The 12,889-nt window shown below is 45.6% G+C and overlaps 1 protein-coding gene across 1 annotated transcript in view; it reads left to right on the top strand.

The window, feature by feature from the left end:
- The window catches only part of THUMPD2 (THUMP domain containing 2), a 38,663-nt gene extending 34,769 nt beyond the window's left edge, over window positions 1-3,894 (top strand). Inside the window, exon 10 of the mRNA XM_018055158.1 lies at window positions 2,853-3,894. Coding sequence (XP_017910647.1) covers window positions 2,853-3,177 — 325 coding nt within the window. The 3' untranslated portion in view covers window positions 3,178-3,894. The remainder of the gene's footprint in view (window positions 1-2,852) is intronic.

The following is a 12,889-nucleotide window of genomic DNA, read 5'->3' as shown; positions in this document are numbered from 1 at the left end:
TCCAACTCACATCTCTTTCCTCTCCTGCATTGGCAAGCAGGTTCTTTACCACTAGTGCCACCAAGGAAGCCCTTGGTACCGATAAATATTAGCCATCTTTGCCATTAATTGTCCCTATTACTCTACTAATACTAGAACTTCTGCTCTTATATCTTAAAATAATTTCCTAGCTCTGAGATTGCTGGGTCAAAGGTTATGTACATTTCATATCTTTGATATATTATTGCTAAACTACTGTCAAAAAAGTAATATCAATTTTTGTCTTTAGGAATACTCATTTTTTTCCTAATCTTGCCATCTTGAGTGTGGTAGTCTTTTTATTTTTGTTAATATGGTAGGTGAAAACTTGTATCTCATTATCTTAATTGTGTTTTTTCCTATGTGTTCAGAGATACCTGTGTATTTTGTTTCTGTCCCCTGGTGTCCAGCCACATCTGTCATCTCGCTGCCTCCTCTCCCAGTAGCAAGAGTTTTTCCCCTGGTTCCTGCCTCCTCAGGAACTGTTCTCTGACTATTTCTTTCTTACCTTCAACCTGTCCACCTCCTCATTCTTTCCAGATGAAGTTATCCCTTCCCCAGACATTTTTGTGGCCTTTCATACCCACACACTGTACTAGGCAGAGGGGATCTGGCTGTGAACAGGACAGAGTTTTTGCCCACGTGGGGCTGGCATTCCAGCATGGGAATACAGATCATGAATAAATCAACAGAATAATTTCAGATCATGAGAGATACAGTGAACACTAAAGACGACATTTTTGCCGGAGAGTGACGAAGAGAGCAGCAGTGGTTTCCTTAGATAGATGCTCAGGGAAAGGCCTCTCCAAGGAGGTGTCTGAACTCCGAGATCTGAATGATGAGAAGCACACGAGGGAGTGGGTGTCAGTGCTCCAGAACAGCAGAGCTGGATGTCCTGGGGCAAGAAGAAGGGAGGTCAGTCTGTGCAACACACAGTGAGCAAAGGGAAGCAGGCAAGTGGGAGTCGAGAGTTTACTTGAAGTTTAATGGTCGAGAGATTCGCAGGGATGTCCAGTTGTGTCTGGTGTGGAAAATCAGAAGGGGAGGTTGGGGGATGATGACAGATTTGGAAATAAGACCTGTCAGGCTGCGGTAGTGTGGGCAGAGGAGAGCATAGAATGAAGTGAAGCATAGAATCTGTGATGTCCTTTGCAGACAGACTCGTTTAGACTGGCGGACGGTTGAGATGAGGGAAAGCAGCTTCAGCTCCTGACCTCATTGCTGGGTGTGGTGGGGGCAGGGCTCCCTTTAAGTCTTGGTCGTCCAGCTGGCACCTGGTTTCTTAACCTCTGCAACCAGGTTTCTTCAGAGAAAAGTCTACACTTGCTCTCCTCACCTTCCAACCCCCTGCCTTGCCTCTGCAGACCAGTACTGGCTCCTGGCCCCAAGTAGGAGTGCTGCCCCAGGGTCACTAACATCCTTATCACTTGTTAGTCCTGTAGCATTTGACACTGCTGAGACCGTTCATTCCCGTCTTGAAACTCTGCTTTTCTGGCTTCCATGCTATCACCATAGTTCAGGCCTTCTCCTTGGCTGTTTCATGGGCTCTTCCTTCTCCATCCTTCCTTGGATGTTAAGTCCCTGTTCCTTGACCCCTTTTCTCTCCCCTCTCTGTTCTTCCACCCTAAGTGATCTCATCCCCCATTATTGCTTTGTGTTTGTTAAGTTCCTTCAGTTGTGTCAGACTCTTTGCGACCCCATGGATTGTAGCCCACCCGGCTCCTCTGTCCCTGAGATTTCTCAGGCAAGTATACTGGAGTGGGTTGCCATTTCCTCCTGCGGGGGATCTTTCCCATCCAGGGATCGAACCTGCCTCTCATGTCTCCAGCATTGGCAGGTGGGTCCTTTGTCACTAGCACCACCTGGCTTTATCTACCATTTATTATGGGAAACTCAGATCTCCACCTCCAACCCTGGCCTCTCTGACAAGCTCCAGGCCCTGCGCCCAGCTGTCTGTTGGCCCCCTGCTCAGCATGTTCCAGACAGAGCTCTTCCATCCCCTCGTCCCACCCGCTCTGGTTCCCCCCAGCTGGACTACTTGCAGTACGTCCTCCTCTCCGCATTCCCTGCCTCGGGCACCCCCTTGCTCCAGTCCCCCGGTCCCTGGGCCCAGCTCGCTCCTGCTTGTCCTTCACACCCACTGTAGCTATTCTCACCCTCTGAGGGTCTTCCCCACTCTGAGTGCCCAGGTTTGGGTCCCACCTAAGGTGTTTCCAGAGGCCCTCACCCTTGCCTTGATAGTGGCGTTTGCCACACATGCTCTTGAGCTCTTTGCTCGCCACTCTCCCCCACTGTTCAGTCATCTCTTTAGCAACTCGAGACTGTATGTCCTCATTCATCACTGTTTCCATATAAGTGCTGTATAGACTTTGGTCACGCGATTAAGAAAGTGAATCCTCCTCCACCGGCTGACGTTGCCGGGCCTTCCCTATCGCCCTTTGTTTTCGTCCTCACTCCTTCCTGGGGACTTTGTTCTGCTGTTGTTCAGCCTGCTGCCTTTCATGTACTCAGATTCCTCAGGATCCTTTCATTTGCCTTTTCCTTTGTACAATCACTTATTAAACTGTGACTACAAATTACTTTGAGGCTTGCCTTTTAAATAGAGTAAAAATAGATAATTAAAGCAGATTTGTACTAGTGATTTCATAATTACTATAATGAATATGCATTATGGAAGATACTACCTAATTATCAAAATTCTCGCATTTAAATGGCTAAAATTAAATTTCAAATTAAGAACACCAAATATTTTAAACAAAGTGGGATTGTTTGTTGTCTACAAAGAAAGAAATACTCATAATAATTAGCTTTTTTTTTTTTTTTTTTGGTCCCAGAGTGCTTCGTGTTGGCGGGACCATCGTGCTGTTACTCAGCGAAGATCACCACAGGCACCTTAAGGGTGGTGAGGCGAGTAGCGGCCCTTTGAATTCCCAGGGCGGCCGCACAGAGGAACCTGGAGGCGAAGAGTGCTTGACTCCTGCAGGAAAAGCTGCTGTATCAGAGCCAGCGTCATCCTCATTCGTAGCCGGCAACCAGGAGTGCTTGGACAGAATGCCACCGCTTGGCTCTTTGGTGCCAGTGGACTGCTACAGAGTGAGCCTTGGAAAAACAGACGCACTCATCTCCAAGTATAAGAAGTCGTCCTCCCCTGGGCGATAGCGGCCTGCTGCTACTGAGTCCTTACATGTCAGCTGAACAGAGTAGAAGGCAGTTGTCTCAGGGGTCTTAACAGTGCCAGAGAGTTCCAAGTCAACAGATTCCCCTAAAACAGGGTTGTGGCTGCTGGACGCCTGTTCTTCCATAAGAACTTCTGTCTAACACTCTGAAGAGTGTTTCTGACAGAGGACAATTAACAGATATTTGAACTAAAGGACTCTTAAACCTGCCCTTCTGTCAAAATGTGAATAGGTCTGCTCTGCCCACACTGTTTCTAAGCAGAAGCTTCAACTTCAAAGCCAAGGATTTCAGAGGCTCACCATAAAGTATATCTCAGTCACCACAAATTTGATACTATCTTCATTGTCAGGTTTTTTGAAACATAGAAACTTTTATTTTTTAATATTAACTTCTTTTGATATTTAACTTGATTTTTTGAATCTATAATTTTCTTCTCCATTTTAAATGAAAAGAACTTTTATTCACAGTACATTTTTTATGCCCCCATATTATGTAAAGCATCAGTGGGAATAATAATATGAATTAAACCAATATCCTCCAACATGATGGAAAGTAAAGTTTTGGTTTTTTTCTAAAAGCATTGTCACTTCATTCCTATTTAAATGCATCCTTTGTGTTTACTTCTTAAGGAAACAGTTGATGAAAAATATGATTTTTTTCCATAGCCTAATAAAGCTTCATGGCTGCTTTGGTACCATTTGAACAATGTTTCCATTTGGGGGAAAATTCTCACCTTGTGAATCCCACCTCTCCAAAATAGAAGCAAAAGCTTGTTTTCTGGCTAGGGTGAGACGTGTAACCTTAGCTCAGTTATCAAGGTCCACTGTCAGTGTGGGGTGAGTGGGGTACAGGTGATACATGGGACTTTTACCCAGAGCACCTCATAGTGGGCCCAGTGGGACAGTAATCTGTTGTGTATTCATACAGTAAATGTTCATTGCAAACTTACTATCTGCCAAGGCACTTTCTCAGCCCTTGGAGCTATCAGCAAACCAAGCAAATCCCTGCCCTCATAGGATTTAAATCTAGTGGGGGAGACAGATAAGAAATGATAGACATAATAAGTCATTTATTTGCTAGGTCAAAAGATAACCTAGCAAAGATAATCTAGGTAAGTGGAGGGAACTTGCAGGGAAAAAATAAAGCAGAGTAGTGACGGGAACATAGGAGGATGGGGGCAAATGTTTTGCATTCTGCTTACAACAGCTCCAGCTTCACTGAAGATGTGAGATTTGAGCAAATATTTAAAGGACATGGAATAGTGTTCCAGGCATATGGAACAGCCGTTGCAAAGGCCCTGTGGCAAGAGAGTGCCTGATGTGTTTGAGGAACAGCAGAAAAGCACATGTGGCTGAAGGAGAGTGAGTAATGGGGAGAATGAGAGGTTAAAGAGAAAGTGAGGGGCAGGTAAGGGTGGGAGGGGTTGGTGGGTGGGTTTAATCACATAGGACCTTGAAGACTACAGGAAGACTTTGACTCAAAAGCAGTATAGAGCTTTTAACAAGTCACAATCTAACATACATTGTATGGGATCACTGTGACTACTGTATTGCACATCGATTGTAGGGAGGCAAGGGTGGAAGTAGGCCAGTTGGGAATTTTTGCAAAAATCCAGGCAAGAGAAGATGGTAGCTTGCCCCAGGATGGTGGCAGCACAAGTAGTAAGAAGCAGCTAGATTCTGGATGTATTTTGTAAGCAGAACCAGCAGGATCTGCTGATGGAGAAGACGCAGGAATGACCGCAAGATTTTTGGCCAAGCACCTGGAACAGTGGAGTTTCCCAGTCAACTGTCCAGGGAACAACAACACAGCAGGAACAGGCTTGGTGTGAGATAGCAGAAGTTCAGGTCCAGATTTGCTCGCTTTGAGATATATATTAAACATGCAAGTGGAGGAGCTGAGTAGGCAATTGAATAAATAATCTGCAGTTTAAGCTGAAGGTCTGTTCTGGAGATAGAAATTTGGGGATTTACATCATAAAGTTGCCATGAAACTGAATGGGGTCACCATAGGATGGAGTGGAGGAAAGAAAGGAAGAGGAGCAGGGCTGAGCCCTGGGTTCCTTCCAACAGAAGAGGGATCTGCAAGGGAGACGGAGAAGGAACAAGCGGTGAGGCAGGGGGAAAACAAAAGCAGTTGCCTGGGAGGCAAATAAAGAATATGGCGGAGGGAGGGACCAACTACTAAACACTGCTAACCAGCCTAGTAAGAGAAGGCCTGGAAATTGACCACTGGATTTAACAATGAAGAGGTCATACGGGACCTTGATAATGGGAGTTTTACTGTTGTAGAGAAGGAGAAAAAACACCCTGGATTGGGCTCCAGAGGAAACAGGAACCAGAGGTAGTATGTATAGGCAATGCCTTCAACTAGTTTTGCTGAAAAGAGCAAAAACGAGGTATTAGTTGGTCAGGGACATGGTGTTGAATGATTTCTTTTTTTTAAGATGAGAGAAGTAGCAGCATTTTTTTATGTTGATGAGACTGTTCCAAGAAAGGTAAAAAACTGATGAGCCAGGAAAAGGGCCAAATGCTAGAACGTCCTTGAATAAGGATGTGGTACGAGTCCATACATGGAGGAATAAGCTTTCGATAAGAGCGTGAATAATTTCTCCATGGTTACAAGTGGGAAGAAACATACAGGCATTTCTGCTATAACATGATAAATGTGTTCCTGAACACTTTTTCAGTCCAAAATCCATGCACTAAAAATAACAATTTATGGAAAAATAGGGTTGGGGCAGACCATTCCAAACCTATCCAACTTTGCAAACTGCACGCTAGCAAAAACTGACATAGTTGGTTTTTTTTTTAAGCCTTATATTTCATATAAATAAGTCATAAAATAAAGGACTCCACCTTCCCAAGAAAAGGGCAAAGACAGCCTGCTAGAATTTAGGAGAAGGAAGGATAGAAGCTGCTGAGAAACGCCAACGGGTGGCCATTTCCTTCTCCAGGGGATGTTCCTAACCCAGGGATCAAACGCACATCCCTGTGTCTCCCGCATTGCAGGCAGATTCTTTATGCACTGAGCCATCAGGAAAGCCCCCTCCAGGACAGAACCTGTGGCCAAACCACCAAGACCAGGAAGGACCAGGAAGGAGCGGCGTTACGTCAAGTACCTTATTCCGCAGCTTGTCCTTTCAGCTCACCCCATTGGCGTCCTTCCCATTCGGCAGCTTTTATCTGGTGGAACAAAATATTAATGTGCTGGGGAAAAAAATCACTTGTGATCCAACCCAATTTCCATATGACAGTGACATCATCCCCCTACTTAGCAATAATATTTAATGCCTGTCACAGAAACACACAGCGTAGGAGAACAGACTGTAAGTGGGAGCAGATGCTGGAAGGTGGGTGGATGTGATGCCAAAAGACTGTGGAAGTCTTCCGACCACTTCCATTTTCTCAGTGAAAAAGTATGTGGTTATTTCACCAGTTTCTCAGTCTGTGGTTAGAACAGCTTCCCTGTGCACTGAAAGAATCCACGCAATGAGTTCCAAACCAGGAGCTTGGGGTGTCTATTATCGAAGGACTAAGGTCACGTACTCCCTAGGCTCCCCCTTCCTGTCAAAATGACCAAACAAAAGCAACACTGTACGTCTGTAGGAACTGCAGATCTTGCTGCCACCAAGAAGAATGAGGCCCAGATGCTCGAGGGCACAGATCCCATCACTTGGCGTCTGAATGCAACCGGTGTCAGCTTTGGGTCTGCTGCTCTGGCCCATTTACTTCTCCTGGAGCCCTGGGTAGGAGACAGCTCTCTAGCTGGTCCAGGCACACTGGAAGCAGCTCTGCATTTTGCCCTTAGGACCCAGGAGAGTGAATGATGCCCAGACAGTCTGGGACCAGCCTGGATGCTGCGTGGACTCCGCCGCAGGTCCTAAAAGGGAAAGTGCAGCTGCAGCCTCTTGGCTTTTGGAGCAAAGCCAAGCTTTCTTATGCAAGTAGTTATTCTTTTGAAATAACTCTTGCTGCTAAGGGCTTGACCATAGGATTTTAGGTGACCATGTGACCTAAGCTTTCCATCCCGAGATTCGATCCAGCAAACCAAGAGTGCGAGGGCTCAGTCTGACAGCATGCCTTCATCAGATGGGAGTGACATATACCAGCACTGAGTGTGTGTGACCGACAGTCCTCACCCAGCGAGGCGCCTCCTGCCTGCCACTCCCCTCCCTCATAATCATGGTCCCACAGGGAATTCCCAATGAGCAGATCACCAAGGAGGAAAAAAAGCCAAATCTGGTTTGCAGATGGCTCTGCCAGTGTAGCTGTTATCTGCTGGCATTTAACTCCCAGAGCATTTCAGCCCCACTTGGGGTCAAAGGATGATGGGGAAAGGAAATATTCCCCAGGAGTACCACTTGAAATGGTCTGCAATGTCTACTTTACCTGAAAGGAGAGATGGCCTGGGAGGAGGATGCCCACCGTGTCATGGGCAGTGACTACCAGTTTCAAAGGATGGTGAGCAACATGAAGTGTGGGAAGAGGAATGTGGATGGACATCTCAGGATGGGCCCCCATATGGGAGAATCACTGGGTCTCTCACTGGAATGGTTAAGAACTCCCACTGTGCATGAGACTCAAGTGTGTGAGCAGCAGATTGCCTGGCCTGTCCCTTCAATGTTTTTCACTTAACAGCCTCATGGACAAAGTGGGCGTGGTTTCAGACACAGAGATGGGGCACTGGCCCAACAAGGACTTCTCACCAAGGCTGATTGCCTGCTGCCTCTGCTGATGAATTTTCAGCAGCAGTGACCAGCCCTAAGACTTCGATATAATACCACATGGAGGAGGGGAATTAGAGTGGAGACCCTTCCCTGGTAGGAAGGGCAAGAATCTGTCCTCACTAGACTATCTGCTCACTCTGGACTCCAACTCTCCAGACCAGCCATGCCTTTCGTGGACCTTGTTTCTCTGCAACAATACTTCTTATCAGAGTTCATTTACAGTGCTGTGTGTGAGACACACCACTATGAGATCTGTGAGACCAATGTTCATTGAATTTCTAGTCTTGTACCATCTGCCCCATCACCCGAAACAGAAGTCCTGATGGCAGGGTGGAAGGGCTACTCGACACTCAATGACTGTGCCAGCATAGAGAAGTCCTTGAGAGGCCGAGAGGCCGAGAGGCCTCCTTGCAGAATGCTATATGCATTATGAACCAGAGACCAATAGATGGTGCTCTTCCTCCCGAAGTCAGAAAAAAGGGACTGGGGGTGAAAGTGGAAGGCAAGCCTGTTACCATACCCCACTCTCTGGAAGGGTGTCAGCAGAAGGATCTGGCCTCGGGAGTCAGAAAGGCACAGAGGGCAGCATTCTGGGCCCAAAAGCAACGGTACAAGCTGCAGTGTGGGCGCCCAGCAGAGGCTGCAAGGGCTCACTGACAGCAGTCCCGTCACGGCAGCTGGATGATGCTTCTGGCTGGGTAGCCACACAAACTAATTTCCTGCCCTCCTGAACACCTTAATATACATATTTTTAATGATGTCTCTCTGCTAAACTGCCTAGGGTAGATCCTGTCGGTTGCAGCTGGGAACCCTGTCCCACACACCTGCGTTACTGAAGCCCACCCCCGTCCTCCGGGCGCTGCCCTCTCCTTCTCAGTGGGGTGTGCTCACCTGTTCTGCATTTATCCTTTTGCCAGGTGTGCATTTGTCCTTTTGCCACAGGTCTTAATTTTGTATAATTTCCACACCCCCACTTCGCCAAAATTACTTTTAATGTTTTGGCTTCTTAAAGACGTTGAGCAATAATACAGTCTTTTTCATTCTGTGCCTAAACCTTACTTGAATATTTAGAAGAGAAAAAAGAAACGTGCAAAGTTGGATATCTTTGTGTGTGTAACCAAGATGCAGCAAATGGTAGGTAGAAAATGTGTTTCCTCATGGACTTGAATGACAGTTGGTGGACATCCTCAAAGGCAGTGGTTCTAACTATCTTTGCATACTTGGCAGAATTAAATCATGGTTTCAGTGTCTGTTAAAACAGCTTTAATAATCAAATGCACAAAATGATAAAGTTTTTAAAATAAGTTTCCAAAATTTGAGGATATCTTCTAGTGGGAGGATTCTATCATATTTTCCCCCACCCTTGGCACAGGGCGTGGCCCCCAAGAACAGTTAATATTCCTTGAATGAAATTAAACTGGCTCCTGTTGGAAGGGAACAAATAGATGTTTGTGGATCTGAGGACAGTTAATTAAAGAGACACCCAGAAAGCCATGTGAGAGACAGACAGCTGTCTGGGGAGAGGCCTCCTTTCTACATAACCTAGAAAACTAAGCCTCCTCAGGGATTCTAAATATATTGATTTTTCAGGAGGAACCACTCACTTGGATATTGGGTAAATATGAGCTTTCAAGGAGCCATGCAAGAAAGCTTTGGGGCAAAAATTAGTGAGATGAGAGGTCTTCACAGAAAAATCCTGGTAATAAGAAATCTTGAGTATTTTCATGCACGTTATACAAACACTACATATTTTTACATAGTGTTTATAACATTTTCAATTCTCTTATTCTTTCAGTCATTCATTTGCTCCTTCATTCATTGGACTGCCAAGTGTCTCTGAGTACCTGCTGTGTGTCAGGCTCTGGGATGCTCACTGGTAAAGTGAAAAGGTGGGCAGGGAGCAGGAAGACAGCAGCCAGAGGTCTCCACGTAAGACAGGGCTATCCCCGACCTCCAGACATAGGGGGACAAAATCACTCCCTGAAAGAGCTTGACAGAGAAAGATGGACAGAGTCCAGGATTGAGAGCAAAAAATTATGGATTTGTGGGGAGTTTTAAAAAGCTGAACACATGCCTAAGTATGGCTAGCTTCATCTTTTAGTTACATCATCTTTTAATGACATCTCTTCTACTAAATTACCTAGAGTAGTTGCAGCTGGGAACCCTGTTCTGCACACTTGGGTTATTGAAGCCCACTCCTGTCTCCCGGTCACTGCCCTCTCATTCATATAAATTCTGTGAATTTATGATGCTCAAGAGATTCAAGAATTCAAAGTATCATTTTGCCATCCGAATGCCACAATCATTTAATACTGTCAGTTTTCATCACGTTCCTTTAAGTAATGGCCTTCTCAAATGTGTAATAAATGAGAACAATTACACCAGCCCCTCTCCCTGCCCATCCTCCTCTTCACATTTCTTCTTACCACTGAGTGGCTGTCCTCCTAGCTGCCCTTCTGTGGCTCCTCCCCTTGATATGTCTACACTATTTAGATTGAATTCACCTCAGAAGAGTGGGCATATTAACCATGTATTCTGCCAGGGGCCCCCAAATGCCCAGTCCTGGACTCTGGGTATTAACATGATTCACTGGGCCAGAGGTTTTTTGGTTTTGTTTTTATGTAAGTCAGATAGTTCATCTTTCAGTGTCCTATCTTTTTGCCTTTTCATACTGTTCATGGGGTTCTCAAGGTGAGAATACTGAAGTGGTTTGCCATTCCCTTCTCCAGTGGACCATGGTTTGTCAAAACTCTCCACCATGACCTGTCCATCTTGGGTGGCCCTACACGGCATGGCTCATAGTTTTGTTGAGTTAGAAAAGGCTGTGGTCCATATGATCAATTTGATTAGTTTTTTGTGATTGTGGTTTTCATTCTGTCTGCCCTCTGCCAGATAAGGATAAGAGGCTTATGGAAGCTTTCTGTTGGGAGAGACTGACTGTGGGGGAAACTGGGTCTTATTCTGATGGGTGGGCCAAGCTCAGTAAATCTTTTGTCCAATTTTCTGTTGATGGGCAGGGCTATGTTCCCTCCCTGTTTTTTGACCTGAGACCAAACTATGGTGGCCTAAAGGAAATCAGTCCTGAATATTCATTGAAAGGACTGATGCTAAAGCTGAAATTCCAATACTTCAGCCACCTGATGCAAAGAAATGACTCCTTGGAAAAGACTCTTATGCTGGGAGGGATTGGGGGCAGGAGGAGAAGGGGACAATAGATGATGAGATGGTTGGATGGCATCACGGACTCAATGGACATGAGTTTGAGCAAGCTGCAGGAGTTGGTGATGGGCAAGGAAGCCTGGTGTGCTGCAGTCCATGGGGTTGCAAATAGTTGGACACAACTGAGCGACTGAACTGAACTGAAGTCAGATAATATGTATGACTGTCTTGCTCAAAGCCCTCCAGTGATTTTCCTCAGAATAAAACCTAAAGTCTTTTTTTTTTTTTTTTTTAACCTAAAGTCTTGATCTGGCCCCTGGTACCCATCTAACTCCATCTCTGACACATAGTTCTGTCCCATCTCAGGCCTTTGGACTTGCTGGCCCTCTCCCTGGGCATCTCCCCTTATGCCTGCTCTGCTCAGGCTCTCAGTTGAAATGCCCTCTGATAAGCAAGGCCATCCATGGCCTCCTTACCTAAGCCAGCCAGCACCTCACCCTTCACATCTAGTCTCAGAGTTCTTTTTCCATTTCTCTTTATATGTATGACATGCTTGTCTGTTGGCTGTCCCCCCACCGTTACAGCGGCAGGTCCTTGAAGGCAGTGGCCTTACTGATTTGCTCACAGTTTCTCTCCTGTACTGAAGTCAGTCTCTGACACATACTAGGCACTCAATATAGATTCGGTAATTAAAAGACCACATGAAGATTCCATTCCACGGTCATCTTCCAACCAGATGAACAGAGCCAGAAAGGCCTGGATGCTAGACCAAGTTCCCTTTCCCTCTGAACAAACGCATGCACTCCAAAAAAGAAAAAATGTTCAACTGTTAGTCCCTGAAGAGAAATTCCCCCCGCCCGCTTTCTTTTCCTTTGTGACATTAGAATGTATGGAATCATGCAGCCCAGAACCAGCTGCTCAATCGTTACTAGGTAAAAGCTTGACATTTTCTGTGACACCCTTCTTGATTATGTAGGCGTATCACAGCCCCACAGGCTGTCTGCTTTTAAAAATAATGAAGTTGTACTAAATTTCACTTTAACCCATTGCATTCTTTCCTCCTCTGGCTCCCCACAGTTACTGGTCTTTTTTTGGACAAGGTTGTGAAAAGCGGGCATCCATGCATCTGGCCCTGTCCAGCTCCACAAAACTCTTAGCCCCTTAATCCATCTCTCTTCAGCTCACCCTCATTACTCCCTCTCCTTCACCTCAGTTCCCTTGAAAACCATTCCTCACTCCTACAAACACTCTTTAAACTGTTACTTGATTTGGAAAATCCTTTGTTTAAGAACTAGCTCATCCTTTGAATCAATACCGCATTCATCACGTGTGTTATCTCCTCCAGATTACCTTTCACACTTGGTTTAGTTTCCATCCCCCAGTCCACTCTATCTGAGAAATGTGTTGGCACAATAGTGATTTACTGTAGCCACAGCAGAGGCATATAAAACAGACACGGATGCCCCATTGGCATGTTTGCAGGAATACAGATACTTACTTTGTTCAACCTCAACAGCTACTTAGCTCTTCTGTTCAGGGTTAGACGCCTCACCAGAGACTGGCTAAGAGACCTTAGGTTAGTACTCAAGTCTCAGTGTCCTCTCTTGTCAACAGCAATTATGATGAGGGCCTCAATATACCTTCCAAGGCTGCACTGAGGTTTGGTTTGGTTTTGAACACACCACTCAGTGAGCAACCTCTCCAAGAGAAAACATAAAATGAAGTACTCTCCTTGATTCATTAAAAAAACAAAAATAAGAACCTGTAGGCTATCCTTTTTTGACTCAACATCAGATGGCTTTACTT

The sequence above is a fragment of the Capra hircus genome, chromosome 11 (genome assembly GCF_001704415.2).
Source record: "Capra hircus breed San Clemente chromosome 11, ASM170441v1, whole genome shotgun sequence".
Lineage (NCBI taxonomy): Eukaryota > Metazoa > Chordata > Mammalia > Artiodactyla > Bovidae > Capra > Capra hircus.
This window is presented reverse-complemented; position numbering and strand designations above follow the sequence as displayed.